Source organism: Stegodyphus dumicola, chromosome X1 (genome assembly GCF_044657685.1).
Source record: "Stegodyphus dumicola isolate Sdum_Otavi_A_Nest chromosome X1, ASM4465768v1".
NCBI classification, from domain to species: Eukaryota; Metazoa; Arthropoda; class Arachnida; order Araneae; family Eresidae; genus Stegodyphus; species Stegodyphus dumicola.
In genome coordinates, this window is record NC_140780.1 from 240,037,940 (window position 1) to 240,053,435 (window position 15,496).

Genomic DNA, 15,496 nt, shown 5'->3' on the forward strand with positions numbered 1-15,496 from the left:
AGTACACCAAAATGTTCGCATGAGCGCATAATAACAAATAAATGTGCAATGATTCTGTTTGGTTTGAATATCTGTACTAAAGGGCACAGCTTTCAAATTTTGAAGCTCAACTGAAATACGAATTCAGTAATTATAACTTGCAGATCGATTTTATTTGATTTTACGATTTAAGTTTGAAGTTCAGCTTCAAGCTTCCATATTATAATTTTTAAAAAAATGCAAGGGTAATTTTTAGAAAGAGCTAGAACAAACCTTGACTTTTTGCATAAAGTGTATTTAATGCGCGAGCACATGATAATAAGATCTGCGCTGGTCTAGTATATCATTATGTTCCAGAAAAATGGTATTATAGTTTCTGTTTTGATACAATACATTTTTGAGGAACTATTTTGGTCGAATGATACAATTTAGCCCGGCAGAGCAAGAGATTGTTTCTCTGTCTTACATTAATAATAAATAAATAAATAAATTTAACAAAAAATTAAGAAAGAAAAATATTCTTTTAAATACATAACCATGGTGAATTTTAAGATTGGATTGAGTAGTTCCATTCCAAAACTCAGTGTGATTTTTATTAAAATTTGTTAAACACTCTCTTGGAATTCTCGGATCTTCTAAGCATGAATACAAGCATTCGCAGTAATATCTAGCATTAGAAACGCATAATATACTCTTAGCTTATGATATTACTCCTAGTTGACAGCTATTAGTCGGAATTCTCGAAACAGCAGTTACAGGACTTCAGCAGTGTAATTAAACAAAAGATTATGTCTGTCTACAGAATTAAAGAGAAAGTATTAGCACAAAAAATAAAGCAACTTAAACAACTTACATTGAAAGAAATGTTTAATAAGGTAAACAAATAAATATTAATTTTTTTGGTAAATTTTTATATCCTTTAGATCATAGATACTTCATTATTTTATAAATCACGATTTGATATTTTTAATTTTATATTTTCTACATTCTATCTTACTAGATTTAAACTGATGATCTAATATCGTGAAAAAACCCAAATCCGGAATCACCGAAGTCCCGACGAGTCCGGATTACGGAATTTGTACTGTATATAAAATTTTAGCATCAATTTCTTCAGTGTCACAGCTGAATAATTTATTAAAAATCTAATAAACTGTTTTGTTACTGACCGACAGTAGATGAGTATACGAAACGAAATAATGCAAATAATACATCATGATTAACTGATATCAAAAGCATGAATTACTCAAAAATGTGAAAAAAATAATTAAAAATCCATAGGTACTTTTCCGTTTCGCCGGCGCAAATCTCGCCAAGCAGACTTTATTGGCGACAATATACAGAATACACATAAAAAGTGTTAACAAATGTTAGTTTTAAGAATTTTTTTATTTTGAGGGCATAAACATTTTAATATCGTTTAAAATTTTGTAAGAAGCCAATAAATTTGTAAAAAGGCATTAATTTAAGAATTTACTATGCTTTCATGTTTCAACATCCTGATTTGCCGGTTCATATCACGTGACCCCATCACGTAAACTACGCTACAAAAATCTAATTCTCTTAGTAATTATCTACATTAATTTCGAGTTAAATCTTAGTTTGTAATACAAGTTTAAATGCAAGAATTATTTCAATTCGTAAGAATAGCTTACTCAGAAATTATGTAAAACCTCAGTCCTTTACTTCGCTAGTGCATTCTTATTAGAATTGATGAATTTAACCCTTTACCTTTGCCTTTTCTATATGTTCGCCTTCAGGTGAGCTGTGTAATTGCATCCTAATTGACTTAATTACCGCGAATTCCCTTAGGGCATAAAATTGAACTATCTTGTTAAAATTCTATGTAATTGTATGCCAGTATTGAAAGAAACAAATCAATCTGAGAAGAAATGGCTGCGACTTGTTTTGAAAATGAGGCGTTAAAGGCTACCAGCGAGGATATTCCGTTTGTCATCGGTTGTACCATTACTGGCGACTTCATTGCTTTCGACGGCAAAACGGAAAAGTACCGATCCATCTTATAATATAAATTTGTATTTTCTAAATATGCACTCATATAGGAACGTTAAACGACAACTTTAAATACATGCATTTATATCGGAAATTTATAAGCAAATATAGAATTTATTTCTTTAAATATAGAATTTTTATGAGATATTATTATACGCTAAAGTTTATTCTTCCTTTTCTGTCGGTTTCTATTTCTCTTTTTTCGCGTCCTTCATTTTACGATAACTACGGTAATATTGTAGCCGACTAACGCGATTGTTAAAATTAATACTTAAAATCGCCATAAATTTTAAAAAAAGTCTTCTTCTTACATTCACTTGTGCAGAACTATTTCTTAATTCTGGAGCATCCATTTTTTTTTCCAGCCATCTGATCTTTAATTCCTAATAGTAACTAGACTGAATAAAATTAAATGTACAGAAGATTGAAATAACTATGCATTTCTTGTTCAATTCAGTTAATTTATAGACCAGTACTAGCATAACATCCAATGGCTGAACAATTAAGCGGCTGTTCTAAAAACTTCCTATTACATTCTTTTAAGATTTCTCTTTTGAAAGATGACAATCTTGAAAGCAGACTGAGTATCAGTTTTCAGCTCGTTGGAGAATTTCGTCACACGACTTGAAAAGAAAGAAAATTTATTTAAATTCTTCTACTTATAATGAAGTGTCCTCGAATAAGGACTTTACTGCCTAACTTCGTTAAATATTAACCCTACACTCAATATGCATCTATTTAAAAATTTTTCCGAAAAAAAAAACTTTTACATAGAGAGTTATATAGGATGTGTAAGTAATTAAATATAACTGTTCATATAGCCCCGATTTAACCAATAGTCCAATATAGAAATATTCATTGTACTTCATTTAGTTAAATATACAGTCCCTTACCTTTAATGTGCAAAATATGCAAATTTATAGTATTACGACTTACTTAGCCGATCATGGTACCGACTTAGAACACAGAATTCCTCCATTTTTAAAGGATTCCTTCCCTTTTTAGTCATCTCTAGCAAAATAAAACATAAGTATGAAATCAATCGTTCTTTTCCAAAGGAAGGCATTAAGTAGACCAGAAGAAAAGACACAGTTGTCAATGAACGTCTCCCGCACACAGAATTGCCAACATGCAAGTTGTCATGGCCTTACTAATTAAACATTTTGATTTCGAAAATTCAAAGTAGAGAAGTCCCGTTTTAATGAGAAATTACACTTACTTTAATTAATTCTTAATTATGCTTTTTATATAGCGGTCTTAATCCATTGTCATTCACCTCTCATTTTCCCACACAGTCGAATTTGTAATCTGTGATAGGCATTGTCCAGATTTGCAGTAAATGTATGAAAAATTACCTAACGCGGAAACATCTTGCTGGTTTCCTTTTCAAAACTGCATCCCCCGCAATTGCGGGTACTGCGGGGTCTCAAGCCGGCCCCGAGTTTAAGTAACTTTGAAGAATGACATAGCAGAATGTTGTGTTAAAAGGCTTAAAAACTGATTGCCTTGCATTAAAAAAGCATCATAATCTTTAAAAGAAGTATCAAAACCAAAGAAGTAAATAATTTAAACGATTAAAAAGTTATTAACAACTAAAACGTGGGTAAGAAACTGTACTGAAATATTTGAAACATTTTGCTGATGACGCTTCAAAGTATGCTGAATATTAGATAGCAGATCCACTGTAAGCAGACTTGTTGCTATCCATTCCTGAGATGGAACTTATCAATATAATTTAAATAAGCAAAATTAATTATTCAGACGAGACTGACTATATTTCGCTTAAGTGGTACACATTTGAAAGTGTAGTTCTTGTTAAAAAAGCTTGTAGAGTCATTAGATTTATCGGAACCGGAAAACTCAGCTATGCCTTTCCTGGAATTCGAGCTCCTGCCCTCCCGATAAAGCCGGTCATGCTTCCAATAACACCACGAGGACACACGAAAAGAAAGGAGAAAATTCCTTAGAATTTTTCTCAATAATCAGTCAGTAATTTATTTATTTGTTTCCTACATCATCACCATTTCTGTAGGTTGCCGAGACTTTTCACATGTCTTCCTCATGTTGAAGTAAAACAAATTAAATCGGAAAATTTATTTGTAGAAATATCATCATTAACTTCCGCCAAACGGGAATGTGGTTTGTGACACTGAATGCCGTTACGAATGGCCCGGGTTCGAGTCATGGAGAAGGCTATGGATGTAAATTTCCTGTCTCTTCATAGGAGGCAACAGTGGCCTACTTATTAGGTGACTCCATACTAAAGTGACAACCGCTTCCAGCCTTAGTTGTGGCCAACGCCTATAATGGCTTGAGCCCGCCCTTGGGGTGGAGGAGTCATCACAAACTTTGCACAAATTGGATTTCAGTTACCTTTATTATAATTTATATATCAGCTTTTTTAAAACTTGTAAGCAATCTAAAATAACATTAGAATAAAGAACAGAAAAATGCAGTTAGTGCTAAAATATAAAACAGAAATATGTCAATCTTCCACACTTCAGCGTATCTCAGCTATTGTTATGTTACCAATCGCTTTTTCTGGTTTCTGCCGCGGAAAGGTAAAGGGCTTAGAAAGTCCTCCAAGAAGGCATTCCTTTCTTTACGCCAGGGGTAGGCAACCTTTTATATTTACTGTGCCGAAACTTTCTGTAGAGTTCTGAAGAATCTTCAGACGTGTCAATTATTTGTAATTTTTTTAAATAAATAAATAAAGTTATTGCTTCTAAAACATAACGCCTATAAATAATCAATAATTATTAACAAGAATAGAACACTTATTGAGGAAAAGCACGTTGAAGCACTTATCTTGATGAGGACCTTATCTTTTATCCTTGCTTAGCTGCTGTACTTCGACATTTTCAGCTTGGTCTATGCTTCTAAAGTTGTCAGGCGACCTCAGTGTGGGTTCAAGACATATTTCATGTGCGAAAACAAATTGATCCTATGTGTAGCTGGATCCGAAAGCAGAAAGGACGTCAAATGCTATCTTCTTCAAACACGCCAAAGTTTTAGGCATAGATGTATAGCACTGTAAGATTGCTGTAGAACTGTTGCCCTGTTCAAGAAGATTATAAAAATTCTGCCGTCCACAGTTCGGATGCTTTAAATACTATCGTTCCATCTCAAAATCATCCATTCAAAGAGGAATAGATCACATTCATTAGACGTAAAATCCATCAAGTCATGTCTAATGAGGTAAGAAAACATTGGCTCGTAATTTGGAAGTCTTGTTCTCGTACTGTACTACCTGTAATTTATGCTGATCATATCATGACTACTGTTACGAACTCCCGAAAACTTCATGCAATTCTAATACTCTTTGCCCCTTACCTTGAAATCGTTTGTTTAGCACATTGAGATGTGCTGTAATATCAGCGAGAAGCCACAGCTTAGGAACATAGGAAACCTTCGTCACTCTGTCCTGGGAAACGATCTTTTTCATCAAGGAACAGTTTCATTGCATGCATGCATGGCGCAAATATATCCAGTGCCTCATCTCGGCTAAGCCAGCGAACATTACTGTACAAAAGGAGATTACCATATGAGCTCTTCGTTTCTTTCCGGAATGAAGTGAACTGTCTGTGAGTCAATGCGGAGAACACAAAGAAATATACTATTTTAACAAAAGTTTCCATCACAGCGCTCAGTTCACGTGTAGATCTTTGCATACGAATTCTGTTCATTATAATGCAATGTACGCTCAAAACATGATGGCCGATACGATCTACAAGAAGCTTCACCTCATCCCTGCCTATTAAAGCAGGAGAACCATCAGTGGTACCACAAAATATTTTTTTAATTTCAATATTTTGCTTTTCGAAGTAACTCAGAAAAGCGGAAACAATGTCCTTTTCCTTAGTTGTACCGTGAAGTGGGATCAAGCAGCACAGTTCCTTATAAAGATGGCCGTCACAACAACGAGCCACTACAGCTAACCGCGACGCATCATTGACATCAACAATTACATCAATAGCGAAATGGAAGTAAAAAACCTTTTGCATACAGCTGATTTGTTTTTCAAATACATTTTCTGCCATCTCTATCACAAGTTTTTTCACTGATGTGACGGAAGCATATTTCCCAAATACAAGATAATGTTTAGTAAATCATAGAACAAAGTACAGGCACCTTGTCAGTGTTTCTTGAACAAATCCTCTCTATGAGCGGCTTCTCCTTTAAAGACAAGCAGTAAAAAAATTTGTTGCTACATTGCTTTGTTTTCCGTACCAATTACTTGGATAAATACACTAGTTTGCTTCTGATACCTGTAAGCAGCTATATTGACGGCTCCTGTTTTTTGTCGGAGTTTGTGTATGTTTGGTTTACAAGTGTTTTTGTATACTTGATATTCGCATCACCATACTTTCGCAGCATAGAGGACAAACAGTGCGATCTTTTTGTTGTATAATCCCGTACTCGTCTAGAAAGCATGAAGAGAACGAACATCTAATTTGAGTTTTCCAGCAGATATTTGGGCGCTCTAAAATCGACACATGAACAGAGCACACGGAAACACGCTCGCTGTAAGACCGAAAATCAGATCACCTTCTGTTGCTACTCGCAGGAGCCGCTCTACGGCATACTCTGTTATCTTTCTTGAAAACAAGCATACCAAACCGTGGCCAGACAGCAGCACGCAGTAGTTTGCAGAATTTTAAATTTAAAGCTATGCAATTATTAAGGGCATATATTTCTATTTAGAGAGGTATATTAATAATTTTGTGGAGATGTATTTACACATTTCTTCAAATCAATAAATACCCCAGATATTTTAAGATTTTTCATATTTTTTAAATTGTTTAGAGTGCTAGAAATCGTTCCTTACACCATGTTCGACATGCGTGTCAGAAGTTGTTAACCTCTTGCCTTAATCATATAGCCCTTGTATGCTTTGCCATATTTAAATAGCCAAACCTAAACTGAAGAAGGATTGCCAACACTAGCAACTAGTGTTTCATCCGCCGCTCGTTCAATGTTTCATCCGCCGCTCGTTCAATGTTTCATCCGCCGCTCGTTCAATGTTTCATCCGCCGCTTGGGTTCAACTATTTCCAAGGTAAGACTAGCAACTGGAATTTAAAGTTTATTATTATTACTAGTAGCAGTAGTTGGATTATGATGACACACATAAGGATATCCGCCAAGGAAAGGGATGCCTTCATGAAGGACATTTTAGGAAATATGACTAGTATTCACGATCAGGGCTGACGCTAGGCATGTTGCTGCCCCGTGTCTCTCAGAATTCTAAAAGTTTTGCCGCCCCTAAATTCTGCTGTCTAAAGCCTGTCCTAAATTAAAAAAAATTTACTATCCGTAAATTGTATCACCTGATGCTCCTCTAAATTCAAAAAATTTTGCCGCCCGGTGAGGCCGCATTGTCTCTGGCGCCGGCCCTGTTCACGAGATACGCGGGGAAACCTATAAAACTGTCACGCAACCAAATCATTCGCTGGGATTTGAACCCTAGTCGAACTAAGTACCAGTATTCAATGACTTTATTACTCGATCTCTGGTGGGCCAAATTTGAAGTTTCACGTAACTTCAGTGTAATTTTTGTAGTTTCTGTTTTACTGAATTTCTGGAAAGTATAGTAACTAAAAAGCAAACATCCTACCAAAACATATATATTTCTTAATTCTTGTTATTTTCCTTTAGTTGTTTTCCTTTATTTCTTGTTATTCTATAAGTATCGGTGATTCAGCAGTATATTATTAAGCACAAATAACCCCCCCCAAAAAAATCTAAGTAGCTAACATCTAGTATTCTTGTCTAAATTAGTGGAATGAATGAAATTAAGTGACGTGTTAAGTAAAAAAGTTTTGTATCTTGTTTTAACAAAAGATATTTTATAAATAACTATAGTTTTTTTCGTTCCAGGGAACTCTGACATCTGGAAAAACCCAAGAAGAAATACAGAAATTGCCTGCCTTAATTCGAAAAAATAATATAAGGAAAGAATTTCATCGAATGTTCACGTTTTATTAACATTATAAGTCATTCGAAAGAGATACGACAGACTCTACCCAAAGCTATTTCCAATATTTTTATGTCATTCCTTTATATTCTTAAATAAACAATGTTATAAAAATTTATATTTTGAACTTAACAAATTCTTAAACTAAAATTATTATTACTAATACCAGCTAGTTTTGTACACTTTTATTAATGTATTAATGGGCGTTTTCACGTTCTTCCTCATGCGCAACGCAAAGACGAACCAGTTTGCCTTAGAAAATCTCATGGATGAATCCCTTAACATGTTCCCTGCCAGACCGTTTTTTGAAGACTTCCTGTTCAGTCCGCGTGGGGCGTATGCGCCCCACGCTTTACATTTGTATTATTTTGTTTCTGGAGTATGCCTTACAATAATTAAAATAGAGCAAAAATCATAATTATCAAGGAAAGGTTGTATAGTTTAACATGCATAACACAACAAACCAATAAATTAATTTTTCTAGGAATTAGTTTAACAAATACCTGGCTGAACATTACTATGCCAAGCAAGTTGCATCCTCACATATATTATTTTTTATCGCACGTATATCAGTTTTAAATATAACCTCATTTAATCGTGGGACGTATACGCCCCACGATTAAATGAGGGCATCAGCAGTAGTATTAAGATGCCCATAATTGACTGCATAATGAATTTTTAAAAAATTCTTCATTTTACAATGATAATACCAAATGGCTTGAACGGAAAGTTTAGCGTGGCTTGCATTGCTTTATCAAAATGGAGTAATTCAATCATTTTATATAATGCAATTCAGTGCAACTTTATGAGTCACTTTTAACGACATTAAACGAATAAATGAGGTAGGCGAAATCAATATTAGAATGTTTCATCGGATTAAGTCATTCACTAGCTGAAAGAATAGACACTTGATGCTTCTTCCTGCTCAGGACCCAAAGTATGAAATTTATTTGCGAGTATAGCATTTGGACTTGTTATCAAGCGGAGTATTACCAAACTTCTTGCCTACAGGGACGACGGTGTGTTGATCATCAAAGACCGCTGCAAAAAGTAAAAGAAGACAGTGACAAAGATGCTCTTCTACAGTTTAGCCAGTGGGCTAAGGAATACAAATTCTCCGTTTCAGCAAACAGAACTCGGACTGTTCTCATCCGTCGTAACGGAAGAGGCTTTCGCAACCTCTGCTTGCAGTTCTCTGATTCACTCGTAAAAATACAGTCATGTCCATAAATTAAGGGTAATTCAGAATCACACGGAAATCGAACACCAAGTTAAAAATTTTACATGTAGAATCATCGCACACATCTTCAAGAATAATATGTAAATTACAGGAAGCCACCAGATAATGCCAATAGTACGTTACAATGACGAGAGTGCAAGAGAAATGCACATAAGGAATGGTAGCAAAGAAGCAAAATCGTTTATAAAAGCTCTGTAAGCCGCTCAGTGCCACAACCGAATAGTTATGACACAGAGGACGCATGTGGGATGATTTTTTACATCGTTGAATTATCGGCAGCCTGGAATGTGGCCGTACTCAGATGGAAGAACTTAGAATAGCCCAAGGTATCATCTCTAAGGCTTTGGAAACGATTCCAGAATGATGCAAATATTAGTAGACGTTACAATACAGGTCGCCCCCCGAGTTACAATGCTGACTGACGACCAGTATTTGGCAATAACTGCCTTAAGAAGCAGACGGAGCACATCATCAGACCTGTCTTGTCAGCTATCTTCAGCTACGGGTAAGACTGGTAATCTGTTCTGCGAACCTTACGGTATATGCAGGGTTTATTGGAACTTCTATTTAGGATAAAATCCAACCAGCATACTGTACCCGCTACTGACCAAAAAGATCCGTTGACCTCGCCAACAAATATCTTTTTATTAATCAAAAATACAAATCATTAAATTTACATTTATACAATAAAATTTTACATAACAAAATATCCTATTTAGGATCACAAAACTTTAATGAAGCATTTATACAACTTGTATTTCATGAAAAAAAAATTATATCATTTTTTAATAACAAAAATTATTTTATAATTAAAACAGAGACTAAAAATATTCTTTTCTTACAAGTCCAATAATAACAAAACTAAAAATCATATTAATAACTTATTACAGTTTCAAACAAAAGTACAAATCCTTTGCATATTTTAATTTAATAGAACCATTAACCATAATCAGTTCTTCTAATAAATAAATCATATTGTCTTTTTAGACATTCACAATTTTTATCTAGACTAGAATGTCTAGAATCTAACACAAGTTTATATTTTTTATTAGCTTCTATACAGTTTATACATTCTGGATCTTCCTTACAATCCCAATAATTGTGCCCTTTTCGAGCACATCTAGCACAAATCTGATTATTTATACAATTTTTATGAAAGTGGCCAAATTCTTGGCACTTGAAGCACCTAACAACATTCAAGTACTCTTTAATTGATATTCGGAACCATTTCAAGTTAATTTTCCCTTGATTTATTACAGATTGTTCAGCCACGGGTAAGACAGTTTCAAGGCAAACCGTGTACAGACGTCAGGAACAGATTAGTCTATATGCTCGCAGGCCTGTCAGATGTCTTCCGCTCACGGCAACTCACTGTCACCCGCGGTTAGCCTAGACAGCATGCAATGTGGACATCGTCACAGTGGGCTCATGTGATGTTTTTCGACGAGTCCAGGTTTAGCTTACACTCTGATTAACGACGGACACTCATATGGAGAACTCCAGGTACCCGCTACAATCAAGATAACATCATTGAACTACACTGTTAGAGTATTGCAGGATTGCTCGTTTGGGGTGGAATTATACTCGGCTCCAAAACAGGTCTGTATGTTCAGATCGGAACCACGACAGGCCAAATTTATCGGAATATCATTCTGGAACAAAATGTATGTTTGTTTAGGGATGCCATAGGCTCAGAATTTATGTTTACGGATGATAACGTCCGTCCTCACAGTGCAAACTCTGCAAAGGAATACCTTCAATCTCACGATACACTCAGTATGGAATTTCCAGCATTCTCAGTTGACTTGAATACGATGGAGTATGTATTGGACATGCTTGACCGACGAAGCACCTCAAGAACCTCCTACCTGCATACCGGAACTTCATAAAGCACTACTTGCTGAATGGAGTAATCTTCGCCAAGATCAGCTTGATAATTTGATACTCCGCATGCCTAGACGTTGCACGGACTGTATTTGTAATTAATAAGAAGAAATATCTTGGGAGACATATTATCATACCAAGCATGAAATCTTAAGTTTTTGTACGGGAGATATTTTTTTGTAATTGATCCCGGGAGCAAAAATCGTAGTTTTTATGAATGGTATCCATACATACACCAGCTTTTTTTTTTGTTCTTTATCTTTTGTTTAAATCGTAGTTAAAATCGTAGTTTTTATGAATGGTATCCATACATACACCAGCTTTTTTTTTGTTCTTTATCTTTTGTTTAACAAATGGGCTTCATGAATAAGTCACATTTGTTTTGTTTTTCAACCTTTATTTCCCGGATCCAGCATTATCCTTAATTTATGGACATGAGAGTAATTAATATGAAGAAATATCTTGATTTCACTATAGAAAACAGACTATCTTAGTTACCATATTTCAGAGAAGAAAACAAGGTTCTAAGTTCAGGGCCTCCTCATTAACAAGACGTAAGTCCTCTAAATTAATATGTTGTTTGACTTCTAAATTAAAGAAGTGTTCCTGTCAACATCATCAGTATACGTCAATCGCCGAAAAAAATAGCGCTCTATGATGCTTTCACCTGAAACCGGTCCAAAAGAAGTCTCTCTTACCGTGCACACGGCCGTTTCTACTTCGGATATTCAGAAAGTATAAGACTACATAGACGCTCGTTCTTCAAGTCCTTGACGGTATTCTATCGCTAGACCTAATTCATCGAACAGAGGCAGTCATCACAGAAGTGAACAGACTGAGATGCACGACTGTGTGGCAGAGTCTTAATCATCGTCACCTTAAATCAAGAATATAATGTTTTTATATGGGTCAGATACACAAGCATAGGTAGTAATTTGTATAGGCTGGGAGACTCCAGAGTTGATTTACATTTGCTTTGTGGGTCTGCATAACAGTTCGGTTTTTCAGACCGAATTAAGTGCCATTAGGGCAACACAGCCAAAAATGTTGATGCTGTTACAGTAAGAATTGATTTTCCTTGAAGCCTAGAATATGGAAAGACATTTATTTCTCTAACCTCTTAGCTCTGGAAATAAGAATTGATTTTCCTTGAAGCCTAGAATATAGAAAAACATTTATTCCTCTAACCTCTTAGTTCTGGACATAGAGAATGCGTCCAAACTTCCCACTATGCTCAAGACCCTACCTGTGTTGGGTCCCTTATGACACAGGTATTAATAAGGAGCTGAATTAGCAAAAGGCGCAACATCTCATCCTAATGTTCCAAGTATGGAAATATCCTTCGTGACTTCTTACTTGAAAATAATTACAGCTGAGGAGAAGAGGCAAAAACTTTAAGATTCTGATGCAACAGAAATAAAGAGACATTCTTTTTCAATTCGACACTGTTACGCAAACAGGCTGCCCTTACAAAATTTTTTTCTAGGCACATGGTCTAGTTTTCCTTTGTTTGGGAGGAACCATGACCTGTGTCCATGTGACGTTGGATCATTATAATTTTAACTACGAATTAATTTACCAGGCTTACCTCATTAAAGTCAAGCCATAATAAACTAAAAACTCGGAAATTAGTACCACAAAAACCAAAAAGCTCGAAAGAAAATCTCTGAGTCTATTCGTATTTCCTGGTCTCTTTCTTAAATCACAGGATTGTAACAATCTGGTCAAATTCTAGCGCTACGCATTCTATACCTTCTACACTTTCGTGTGGTATACACCCACTAGTACTATTGAATATAGACTGATTACGAGCATTAAGCTCTCATATAAGTTGCCATACAATTCTGACGAGCTGTCATAAATAACATACAGCGTAACAGCTTAGGGTCGGAAGCCTTGTTGTAGGAAAGAAAAAAAGATAGGAAACGACATTTGTTGAAAGTTTTCAATATTTTAGGGAGCTATGTCTCAACCAATTCTTCCACGAAAGAAGCACATAATCATCTAAAATATAGCACAGAAATTCATTTCTTAGCCAGGAATGATGCGTTTGGCACAAAGAAATTTTATTGGTAATTACAGGTCAGGCACACTAACGTTTTTCGTTTTTTTTTTTTTTTTTTTTTTTGTTTGTTTTTTGCTTGAAATTTCAGATTCTGAATATTCATTTCGCATATTGAAAAGATAAGATACAAATGGTTATCATCATATAAAAAATTTAACATGTCTCTAAAGTAGCAACTGCTACTAAAACAAACTACAGTATAATGATTTTAGGCTCATCCCACTGCTAGTGGACTAGAATCCAGCAATTTCGATTGACAATCAAGGTATCTGACTGACTGGTGGAAATTTTAGTGGCTCGTTTCTATTATTCATTGTGCTATACAACTGCTTATGTTTGGTCTGATCACTGCAGAAAATGCAAACCAGTCATAGGTCTTTCGTATTAAGAATTTCCAACACCACGGCAAATGTTCAGATATTGCATGCGAAATGGATAATTACAAAGAGAGGCAGCTATAGTTTATTAAATGACAAAATGGGATATATTTTTTCAAAATTATACAGATTTCACCTTTCCTACCATCATAAAAGCATTATCACTTCCTCTCCAAGCGAATTTGTTTATAGCAAACCCTTTTTTAAAAAAGCATTCTTAACAGAGTTGTAAGAAAAAAGTGACACCGGAGAGAATGGTACTGGAAAAAAAGCACAGGAAATTAAGCCGTAATTACAGTCTATAACAAAAAAAAAATCGACGTACCAAGAAATTGTCCGACGGAGCTAAAAACTTGGTGGATAGGAAGATTATGAACAGAATAGAAAATGATTAAAATTTCAGAACAATTGAATGATTTATTTCAGAGTTACATAGTTACAAAGTAACAGCATCAATAAGAAGGTGACCCACCTCTAGCCTGGATGCAAGCTGCCACACGGGGTGGCATAGACTGATAAAGCTCCCGGATGGTCTCCGATAGTTCTTGCCAAATTTGCTCCAATTGTCGGGCTAGGTCATCAACATTCTCTGGAAGACGCAGTCGCCTTCCCATAATATCCCAGATATGCTCGATGGGAAAGAAATCTGGCTGGCCAAGGATGTGTTTGACAAGTTGTAAGACAGCTCATAGCAACACCTGCCGTATGTGGTCTGGCATTATCTCGCTGAAAAATAAGGCCAGGGTACTGCAAAAGAAACGGTAGCAAAACAGATCTCAGAATGTCGTCGACGTACTGCTGTGCTGTAAGTGTGCCTGTAATGACGACCAAAGAATCAAGTGTAATAGTGAAAGCAGGTTCGGCACGTTGCTCTGGGCGTCTTCAGACGCGTCTTTTCATGATCGTCCTGACACAGTTGGAAGCGGGATTCGTCGCTAAAGACTACACGTGCCCCGTCAGCATCATTCTAACCTGATAGAGCCAAGCACCACTGTAATCTGGCTCGAGAGTGTGCAGGCGTGAGTGGCAGGTGGCATAACGGTCGGTATGAGTGTAGATTTCGCTCTATCAGCCGTCTGTGAATGGTCATGGTGGGCACTCGTGTGCGACCCGCACACGAGTCGCGTCTGATGTTTGATAGCGATGAATCAGGCGCTGTGGCAGCAGATCTGACAATCACTCTGTTCTCCCAATCTGTTGTGGCCCTAGGTCGACCGCTATGAGGCTGAAATCTGCCATTGTCCACCCATTCTTGCCAGCATCTTCTAATCGTCGCATCGCTTCGACTCATATGACGAGCGATTCTCCGATCTGCACAACCTGCCTCTTTCAATCCAATGATACGACTTCTTTCAAACTCTGACAGTTGCTCGTAATGAGCTCGAATCCTGCGACGAGGCAATTTTTCAGTCGTTGAAAGGTATCCTAAATCGCAATGCAACAGAAATTTTCCAACAGTTCAAGAACAGCTCCTTATATACATCTGCTGGATGCGCAGTTCCGATGCGCTGGAGATCGCACTATTCATTCAGTGGACACCAAATTTTAATCATTTGCATATTTTGTCAAAACATTTAGGCATACGAAATTTCAAAGCAATCGGGTGATTCCTTCTTGGTGCATAGATTTTTTTGTTTCTTTTGTTATAGAGCGTATTTTCAAGAGGAGGAAATAATGGCACCTTTGTGTTTTATTTAGAAATACCGCCAAGCTGGGACTGAATACCTCCCTTATGAGAACCACTGGGATTGATAGACATCTTGGGTGGCAAGGAGAAACCTGAGCTGTTTGTCTCTCTGATAGCAGAAGAAGAGTGTTAAAATATGTCCAGCCAGCCCATCAGTATAGTTTGTCCTACACTGAATGTAATAACATTAGGCTGCGACTGTGTGAAACATTAGTTGTCACATATGTAGAGTGCACCTAACCATAGGTATGAAGATAGTATTCATTAATAATAAT

At 36.1% G+C, this 15,496-nt stretch overlaps 1 protein-coding gene across 6 annotated transcripts in view; it reads left to right on the forward strand.

Annotated features, from left to right (window-relative positions):
* LOC118193727 (calpain-A-like) overlaps positions 1-8,086 on the forward strand; it is a 133,451-nt gene extending 125,365 nt beyond the window's left edge. For all 6 annotated transcript variants that reach the window (XM_085807248.1, XM_085807247.1, XM_085807249.1 and 3 more), the window contains one exon: positions 7,872-8,086. In XM_085807248.1, the coding sequence (XP_085663374.1) occupies positions 7,872-7,881 (10 nt within the window). In that variant the 3' untranslated portion in view covers positions 7,882-8,086. The remainder of the gene's footprint in view (positions 1-7,871) is intronic.
* Positions 8,087-15,496: the final 7,410 nt, after the last annotated feature.